At 34.4% G+C, this 10,359-nt stretch overlaps 1 protein-coding gene across 1 annotated transcript; it reads right to left on the bottom strand.

The window, feature by feature from the left end:
* Window positions 1–7,948: 7,948 nt before the first annotated feature.
* LOC125400803 (olfactory receptor 7G2-like) lies at window positions 7,949–8,887 on the bottom strand. The gene has a single exon (XM_048434973.3). It carries the CDS (start codon window positions 8,885–8,887, stop codon window positions 7,949–7,951), a length of 939 nt encoding a protein of 312 aa, XP_048290930.3.
* Between the last annotated feature and the right edge of the window lie 1,472 nt (window positions 8,888–10,359).

The raw sequence follows: 10,359 nt of genomic DNA, 5'->3' as shown, positions 1-10,359 counted from the left end.
ATGGCAATTTCTCAGAAAATTAAGCAACAACCTACCTCAAGACCCAGAAATATCACTTTTGAGTATATACCCAAAGGATGCTCAATAATTCCACAAATACATGTGTTCATCTCTGTTAATAGCAGCATTATTTGTAATAACCAGAATGTGTAAGCAACCTAAATGTTACACGGCTGAAGAATTGATAAGGAAAATGAGTCACATTTATACAATGGAGTGCTATACAGTAGTAAAAAAGAAATGGCATCTTGAAATTTTCAGGCTAATGAATGGATCTAGAAAGCATCATATTGAGTCATATATTTAGTTATATTTCAAATTAAACAGTAAAAAATATAAAAGAAAAAGGAATGAGCTTCCAGTTTTTAATCTATTGGTTATCTGTAAAATATAAGCCGTAATATTAAACAATTAGTAATATTTTTATTTATTTTATTTAGCTATATATTTTTCTCCATTAACCTACCTTCCTCCCTTCTCTTATTCTACCCTTTCCTATGACTTTCACCCTCCCAATTTACTCAGGAGATCTTGGGTTTCTCTTCTTCCTATGTAGATCCATGTATGTGTCTCTTAGGGTTCTCTTTGTTGTCTAGATTCTCTGTAGTTGTGGGCCGTAGGCAGGTTTTTCTTTGCTTTATTGTCTATAATCTGGTGTGGGAGAATTGTCTGTGTTCTGTCAATTATATTTTAAATAAATGCTGATTGACCAGGCAGGAAGTATAGGCGGGAAAACCAGACAGGAAGTAGAGGTGATGCAATGAGAACAGGAGAATTCTGGGAAGCAGGAAGCTCCCTCCACCACTCGTGCTCAGACCACCAAAGAGGCAGAATGTAACCTGCCCAGCTGAGAAAGGTACTGAGCCTTGTGGCTAACGTAGATAAGGATAATGGGGTAACATAAGTTATAAGAGCTAATAAGTAGCCTGACCTAATGGGTCAATCAGTTTATAACCTAATGCATACTCTCTGTGATTTTCTTTGGAACTTGCCGGTTGTGGGGTACCAGGTGGGACAGATACCCCAACAAGCCGGCCTTCATGTTACAGTAATCTACTTATGAATAAGTACATATTATATTTGTTATTTTGGATCTGGGTTATTTTACTCAAAATACTGGCTTTTTTTTTCTAGATCCATCCATTTACCTGTAAATGACAAAATGACATTATATTTTACTGCTGAGTAGTACTCTATTGTGCAAATGTTTCACATTTTCTTCATCCATTCTTTGGTTGAATGACATCTAGGTTCTGGCTATTATGCATAATGTTGCTATGAACATAGTTGAGCACATGTCCTTGTGTTATGCTTGAGCATCCTTTGAGGATATATAGCTCTAGTAACACAGACACTGAGAGAAACAATTAATAAATGGGATCTCCTGAAACTGAGAAGCTTCTGTAAAGCAAAGAACACTGTCAACAAGACAAAATGACAGCCTACAGAATGGGAAAAGATCTTCACCAAACGCACATCAGACAGAGGACTAATCTCCAAAATATACAAAGAACTCAAGTATTTGATCATCAAAACAGCAAATTATCTAATGAAAAAAAATAGTACATAGACCTAAACAGAGAACTCTCAACAGAGGAATCTAAAATGGCTGAAAGACACTTAAGGAAATGCTCAACATGCTTAGCCATTAGAGAAATGCAAATCAAAACAACTCTGAGATTCCATCTCAAACCTGTAAGAATGGCCAAGATCGAAAACACTGATGACAACTTCTTCTGGAGAGGATGTGGTGTAAAGGAAACACTCCATCCTTGCGGTAGGAGTGCAAACTGGAAAACCTCTGGATATCAGTATGGCAATTTCTCAGAAAATTTCTCAGAACAATCTACCTCAAGAACTAGCAACACTACTTCTTGGTATATATCAATGGAATGCTCAATCATAGCAGCATTATTTCCATAACCTGAAAACAATCTAAATGTCACAGACAGAAGAATGGATAAGGAAAATATGGTAAAATTTATACAATGGAGTACTACACAGCAGAAAAAAACTGACATCTCGAAATTTATGAGCAAATGGATGAATCCATAAAGTTTTGATTTTTGAATGAGGTAACCCAGACACACAAAGACAAATATCATATGTAGTCACTCATAAGTGGCTTCTACACATAAAACAAAAAAAAATAGAGCCCACAATTCACAATCCCAGAGAACCCATAGACAACAATGAGGACCCTAAGAGAGACATACATGGATCTAATCTACATGGAAAATAGAAAAAGACAAGATCTCCTGAGTGAATTAGGAGCGTGGGGACCATGAGAGAAGAGAGAATGGGAGGTAAGCAGAAGGAAGGGGAGCATAGAAAAATGTATAGCTCAATAAAATCAATTTAAAAATAAAATAATAAAATCATTAAAATCTTAAAAAGGATATCTTGTGTTCATTTTGTACCATATTGTTTCATTAGCCTCCTACTGACCTCACCCCATTATATGAAAGCATTCTCTCGATTCTGCCCCATATTCTCTCTGAAAAACATATGTAAGATAATATAACTTTTAATAAATTTGCTTACAGAGACATCATCTCGTGCAAGATCTCTTGATCTGCAAATTACCTATTTTCTTTGTTTTTAATACCCTGGCTCTCCCTCTCAGGAGCCTGTCACTAAAGAATAGCTTCAGATATAATATAGTAACAATGGCTGAACATGGCTAGAGAAATATTTCTGGCAGAGGGACATGCTAAGTAGTGGTGTAGCTGGATCATATGATCAATATACTTTTGCTTTTTTGAGAGATTCACATAGCTTATCATAGTATCCTTACCAGAATATGTTGTCATTTGTTTTGTTCATCTTGGTCATGTTGGACTATTGCAAAGAGAAATCTCAAAATAGTTTTTATCTCAATCCCTAATTATTCAGAATTTTGAACATCTTTAATATTTCCTCTCCACTTCTTCCCACTTGTGAGAGCTTCTATTAGATCATGTTGGTGATAGTGGACATGGCAAAAACCTAGCCCATGGAGATTTTAGACAGGAATATAAGGACATTTTCATCATTTTACCAAATAGTAATGTGGTAAAACTTCATTCTTAATATGTATATTTATATCCCTATAGATGTATTTTCTCATTTTTAATAAAAATGAATTTCACTTAAGAAGGTAGTGATGAATGCAGAGACATAACTGTTGGAAATGCATGAATAATGGACTGAGAGCTCTTAGATTGACACATTTCATGTGTATTCATGTCTATTCTTTGTGATAAATGGAAAGTAGTGAAAGAGGGAATAGAAATGATATTAGAGCCAGACGATGGAGAGGAGTGCTGAGAAATGCAAAGTCCCCAATGCATTATTGGAAATCTGTGGCTTCTGAGTGAGGGAAAGTCACTTTACGTTGTGCGGATGGCCACTGGTAGGTTTGTGAAGCTCCAGTCAATAACCACAAACATACGTGATTATGAACAGCAGTATGGACTCAATTGTTTAAAGATAATAAAAGTTTAAAATGTGTGATGTTGGGATAAAGATGTGTTAAGGAGGAAGGGTTCCAGATAAAATGGGTAGTGTGCTTCCAGGGTCAATACGATGAATGTACACTGTAGAAATATAGGTAAGTGTTCTACAGGAACTGTAAATATCTTAAAGAATGTATTACTAATAGAAGAATGGTTCTCAGATAGTGCCTTAGATTCACCTCTTGTTAAAAAAAAAGTGTGCAAAACAAAGATTACTCAACCAATACTAAACCAGAATTTAAAAAATATCCTCTGATGCTGAAGATAGTCCACAAATGTAAATATGGGAACCACTGTCGCAAAATACTGAAAACTAAACGGCATAATGAATACACTATTCCACTATTTTCAGCAAACTCATGCACTCTTTTTGGAGGTATTTTGCTTATTTGCATCTATCTGAGATACAGGGTGGAGATCCCAATCAGAAGGTGTTCTACTCTCTGCAGCAGAAGTTACCCAGCAAAACTCCCTTTAAATAAAATATTGCATTTCCTTTTTCCTACATTGCAGTGTTTTTGCTCATGTCTTAGCTAACTTTTTTTCTTTTACTGTGATAAAACATCATGGCCAAAACAAGTTGTATAAGAAAGCATTTAATTTAGGACTTAAGATTCAGAGTGTTAGAATCTATGACCTTGGTGTTGGAGAAGGTGACAGCAGGCAGCTGCCACTGAAATGAATTTGCAATTGAAATGCAACCACAATGCAGAGACAGAAAAAGACAATGGGAATAGTGGGATGTTATAAAACCTCAAATTCCACCTCCACTGAAACATTCCCTTTTATGGGATTACATCTCCTAATCTTCAACAAACAAGTCTTCCAACTGGGGAAAAGAGTATTCAAATCTATGAACCTATTAAGGTCATTCTCATTCATACTACCATGATTTCTTATTTGATTCTGACAAAAGTAGATATTAATGTATATCAACAAAATGCAATAGTCATAATAAATTCCTGTCACCACCAACACGGATGCTTATACAGCTCTATTACAAAGCAGATCATAGCTCTTATATCATTATTCATATTACTTATTTTGCTATTACATGAGGGTTATAAACTATGCATGTATTTTCTCTTAGTGTCACTAAGTGATTTACTCTTAGTTTACAAAGGTGAGGTGATGAATAAAGCTCACACAGATGCTTTCACAAGTGTGTCTCTGTTGTGTGCCCTTAGATTGAAGGATTTGTAGTCAGTACTCCAGGAGTAGGGTGTGAATATATAACTTTATTTCTTATGATCTTGATGTTCATACATTTAGGCATTCATTCAGATCAACATGATTATCTCCTTTGTTGCTAGAAATTATCACCATAATAAAGCTACAGGGTTTTGCATTGTTTTCAAAGTAGATAATTTCCTGAAAAAATAAACATTGTATAAAAACAATAGATTAAAAATAAGAACTGCACTCAGAAACCTGAAGACTTGTTTCTGCTATCTATAGCTGCAAAGTTTGATACTCATATTTGATATTATTAACAATCAAATGCTGGTTTGCAAGTCATTATTTTCATTAAGTAATGTGCAGTACATTTTGGCTCCCTCCAAAAGAAATAAATTACAGGACATTGCATGGGATGTGGATAAGTAGAAATAAAAAGAAAAGCTACTTTTTAGATTTTATGTTGATTTATAGAAAAATATGGTGTAACCTCCCAATAATAATACCCTGAATAAAAGAAGGATGAGAAAAAACATAATGACGTGGGGAAATTTATAGATATATAAAAATATCTAAAAGTGGTATTAGAAGAAAATTGTGAATTATCAAGAGCTGATTTAGTGAAATATTAAAAAGTGGATTCATACACATAGCTTAGCTGTTTCTTGGCAAGAAATAGTTATGACATTGTTGTTATGTATAGTTTTTAATAAAACTAGATAAATTATCAGCATATTTCAGTAGTCACTTTTTTATTTCTACTTAAATGTTTACATTTTTATTTTTCAGAATTCTATAAATTGTTACATCCAAGTACAATCATATCTACCACAAAATTCTTTCCAATTTAATGTACACTTTTTTGGAGGATGTACTGAATCCAGTTAATTCCACATTCTCCAAAATGAAGGATTCTGCCTCCTCCAAAATCTACACACTCCCAACAACTCCTATATAAGAAGTTTGACCTTGAGATTGTGCACTTGATCTGTGCAAGTTGTTTGGCAGCCTTGTTCTTGTGAAGGTGGCCACAGTCACAGGGTGTTCATGAATTCCATTCTTTTCTCCTTGTCTTCTGCCATGTTCACTGACTGAGCCTTGGTGTCGTGGTGACTATAGGTGTCTCATTTAGGAATGAGAACTCAATCTTTTATTCTCAGCACTTTTCCAGTTATGACTTTCTCCATTGACTACTGCCTGCATCGAAAGAAATTCTCTGACCATGGGTGAAAGCACCCCAGGTCTAAGGATAAAAGTACAAATATGTATAAGACAATCAGCATGGACATTTAAAAATAACAGCAGCAGGTTTTAACCTAGGGTTTATGTTGTTCACATCCATGAGATCAGGATTACGTTATCAGTCATTAAATTCTCTTATGTAGAAAAGTCTCAAAGTCATCCGAGAAGTGACATTATTTCTTAGGACTTTTCAAACTATTGCATCAGTTGGTATATCTTGCCTAGCATGCTGGTCCTGCTCATACAGAATGTAGCACATGATAAGATGATTAATGCATTCCACTGCCCAGTAGCCTGCCCAAAACCTCCCAGCAGTATGGAGTGAGAAGTGAGTATGAATGAGGTTAATTTTATGGAACTCCAAAATAATCAATAAAATATTACGTTGGAAAAATATAATTACATATTTTTCTTCTTCCCTTTCTTTATTAAGAAAAGCTTTCATTTTTTCTGGCAATTTTTTTTAAAAACTTTCCAAATATGAATTTGAGCTTTTAGTTTCTTTCTGTGTATTTAGTTTTGTGAGTTCTGTCACGTTAGAAGTTAATTTTCATTGGGGAATGGAGAGATACTTTGTATTGACATTAACTTGAGGCACTTCTTTCTCATTGTTTATATTTAATTTGGCATCCAAAGATTAGACAAATATGTCAGTATTTCCTGGACCCCTGTTTATTTTCCATAGCTTTTAACATAAAGACAGACTTATCTACTTCTCTATGCTATCTCTCTTTGTTAGCCCCATACTCACACCTATCTTTTCATACACTTAAATCAGGACTGAAAGACAGCATTAGTATTAATATACAAAATATATTCAGTAAAAATATAATAAGAAATTATAAATATGTAATTATTTAAAAATCTACCTGTAGATTCTTAGTGGAATTTTTTAGTATTTTGACTAATAAAAGCTGTTTCTAATGCATTTTCTATGACCAGATTATAATAAATTATTTCATTTTAATTGAGGATTTTATACACTCATATAATATGCTTTGAGTAAAACATCTTAATTTCATATGTTTCAATATCCCCATATAAATACATCACTTTCCTACCCCTAGGGTACACACTCTTTGTTACTTAAATGACTTTTCTCCACTTAGTGCTCCTTTGTATGTGTGTGAATGTATTACCATATACAGGCACATTGTTAACTTCTTCAATCACATCTGAATGACAAAAACTGGACATGGACACGATGCCACCGTTCAGTCCAATGCAAAGACGTGTTGTTAATTATTCAAGAATTAAATATTCATGTAACAGAGCAAAGAGCTGAAATGGTATGTTTTTGGCATCATATTTAATTTGGCATCTATGTTTTCCCTAAATCCATGGCATTTATAAATAAAACCAGTTCCTGGGAGGAAATTTTTTGGTAGAATCAAATGACACTTACCTATATCTTGTTATAAATCTTCCTACATATTTGAAAAATATGAAATGTTATATTTTAATTCCCTAATGTAGCAACTGATAACCTAGGACTGAAACCAATTTCACTGTTCATTTTAAGTCTTTATGAATCTGAACTAACTGATATTTTAATGTAAAATTGTATTAATAAAGATACATTATAATAGATATCCTTACTATGATAGATAGATAGATTCTCAGTACATATCTAGCAAGTTGATAAGAATCTAAGTAATAATATGAAATTCTCGGGCCACCAAAAAAATCATACTATCACATAGATGCAGTTTTATTTCAGTGGCATTTATACCAAGTCCAGTTTAACAACTGTAACTACTTTTGAGAAAAAAAATACAATAATATCTGTAATTTCAGGTAGTCTTTCTGTATATTGTGGAAAAAGTAACTGCTCTAAGAACTAAGGTAATATAGATAGAGCTTAATCCAGACCATACAACATAAACAAAATTGAGCATGAGTTGAAGTATGCCAAGTCATCATCACACACTGAAGTCATTTTAGACACTACAGGAAAGGGGAAAAGATTTTTTCACTAGATTTCTACTTAATTTGAATTTCTCTAAAATGCCACATGGATACCACAGGATAAATCACACTAGATAAGTGATTCTACCAGCAAGTTTCCCCAGTGCTTTCTTCATTTCCCTGTTTCGTAGACTATAGATAAATGGGTTCAGCAATGGAGGAACTACACTGTACATCATGGAAGCCATTGCTGTGTTTCTGAGAGAATCTGTCACTGCAGAACTGATGTACACACCAAATCCTGTCCCATAGAACAAGGAAACAACAGACAGATGTGATGCACATGTGGAAAAGGCTCTGTGCTTTCCTGCAGAAGTTGGCATTCTCAAGACCGAGGACACGATGTAAACATATGAAAAAATAATTCCACAGACAGGACCACCCCCAAAGAAAAAAGCTGCAGTAAAAATCAGGAAATTATTAAGAAATGTATCAGAACAGGCAAGCTTGATAATCTGTGCAAGCTCACAGAAAAAGTGGGGGATTTCTAGTTCTGTGCAAAAGGAAAGACGCAGGACCATCAGACTGTGGAGCAGGGCATCCATAATGCTAAGAAAGAGGGAGAGTAGAACCATCAGGACACAGTGAAAGGAGTTCATGATGACTGTGTACCTTAGGGGTTTGCAAATGGCCACATAGCGGTCATAGGCCATTACTGCCAGTAGAAAATTCTCCATTCCACCAAAAATTGAAACAAAGCATATTTGAGAGAGACATTCTATGTAACTTATGCTGTTGTCCTGCTCTTGAATGTTCACCAGCATTTTAGGGATTGTGACTGTACTATAACAAATGTCGTTAATGGACAGAATCGAGAGGAAGAGGTACATGGGAGTGTGCAGTTGGGAGCCAGAGCTGATGGCCGTGATGATAAGCAGGTTTCCCAGAACTGTGATCAGATACATGAAGAGGAACATGGTGAAGATGAGGGGCAGAAGTTTGTGATTGTCTGTCAGGCCGAGCAGATGGAATTCTGAAAGTGCTGTTTGGTTTTTCAGTTCCATTATTTTTGTGGGAACTTTGAAACGAATAAAGTAAAAAAAAAATTGAATTCAAAAGCATCTGTGTCAGAATCACTTAAGTACCTGTTAGAATAGCCTTAGAATAGCACTGGGTATAGTAATATTCTATTGATAGAAACCAATATTCTCTCTTTTTACCTACCTCATATATAATAATCTTAATGTTTAAAGTACTCCAAAGTCTTCTTCCACAGTATAAAAAATTGGGAAAATACTGTAATATATTAAGAGAGATATGTGTTAAGAAAGAAAATATTTTTGAATGGATAAAAATCATACCTCTGGTTGTTCGGAATATGAAACCCGGTAAATAAAATTTTCATCAATGTTGGATTTATTTCATGGGATTACTTGGTTGAGAAAAGACAAATCAAGAGGATCTCTTTTCATAATTACTCTTTCTCATTTACTTTCTTACTCATGTTATCTCAGGATAAAATTTTCATAAGATACTTGTCTTAATTTCTGAAGCTAACCGGTATATTAGAAATTGTGTATCTGTCCTCCTGTCCTCAGTAACTTCACTGAAAGGTCCAAGTGCTTCTGGTTCTGAGTGTGCAGGCATTATGCTTTAAACTTATACCTCACACTGAGTTACCCAATCACATATCTCAAGGGGATGAATAAAAATTGCCTCATTAGTCCAGTTATCTACTACACTTTTATTCTAATTTCAAAGATGCCTAATATGGTAAGCATGTAGATTCCAAGTGACTTGTTCTCTTACTCTGGGGAACAGATTGTGAAATTCCATTCTATCTATTGCATCACTCAGATTTCAAAGATGTGGCATAAAAATAGATGTGGTAATATTCTCCTCTACCACATAGTACTGCAACTGTAATATCTATCCTAAGTGCGTGGGGCTACAGTCATGAAATGAACTCTCTGAAGCTGTGATTAAAAACTAAAATCTCTATTCTTTCTGTGTTTTTCAGGTATCTCCAGTGCTCAACTAAATTAATGAAATATATATTAAACACCTTTTCACACACACACACAGACACACACACACATATCATCAATTTACATTTTGTCTTTTAAACCAGATAGAAAAAAATAGGTATATAATTGAAGAATAAGTAGATGTTTATGATATATAAATACTTTCTTTTTAAGATTAAGTTGTTTGGCTAACATATGTACTCAAGATAGTAAGCCCTTCTACAAAATAAATTTGATAATAGAGTTTGTATCTATGTGTTTACTTTGACCTGATGCTTGATTCAACATATTACAAAAACAATTAATTTTATCAAATCCAACTTGCAAATTTGGATGGAAGGCTGTCTGTGCATTTAGAGAAGTAACATTAAAAATAATATTACTTGTCAGCAGAGGGTCTTCTTCAAGCAGCTGATGGGAGCAGATGCAGAGACACACAGCTAGACATTGGGAGGAGAGAGAAATCTCCGTTGAGTCTGTACTCTTGAAGCTTGGGAAACACCCTGAAG

This window comes from Myodes glareolus, chromosome 4, assembly GCF_982192425.1.
Source record: "Myodes glareolus chromosome 4, mMyoGla1.1, whole genome shotgun sequence".
NCBI classification, from domain to species: domain Eukaryota; kingdom Metazoa; phylum Chordata; class Mammalia; order Rodentia; family Cricetidae; genus Myodes; species Myodes glareolus.
Note: the sequence above shows the minus strand (reverse complement) of the source record. Positions and strands in the feature narration are given on the sequence as shown.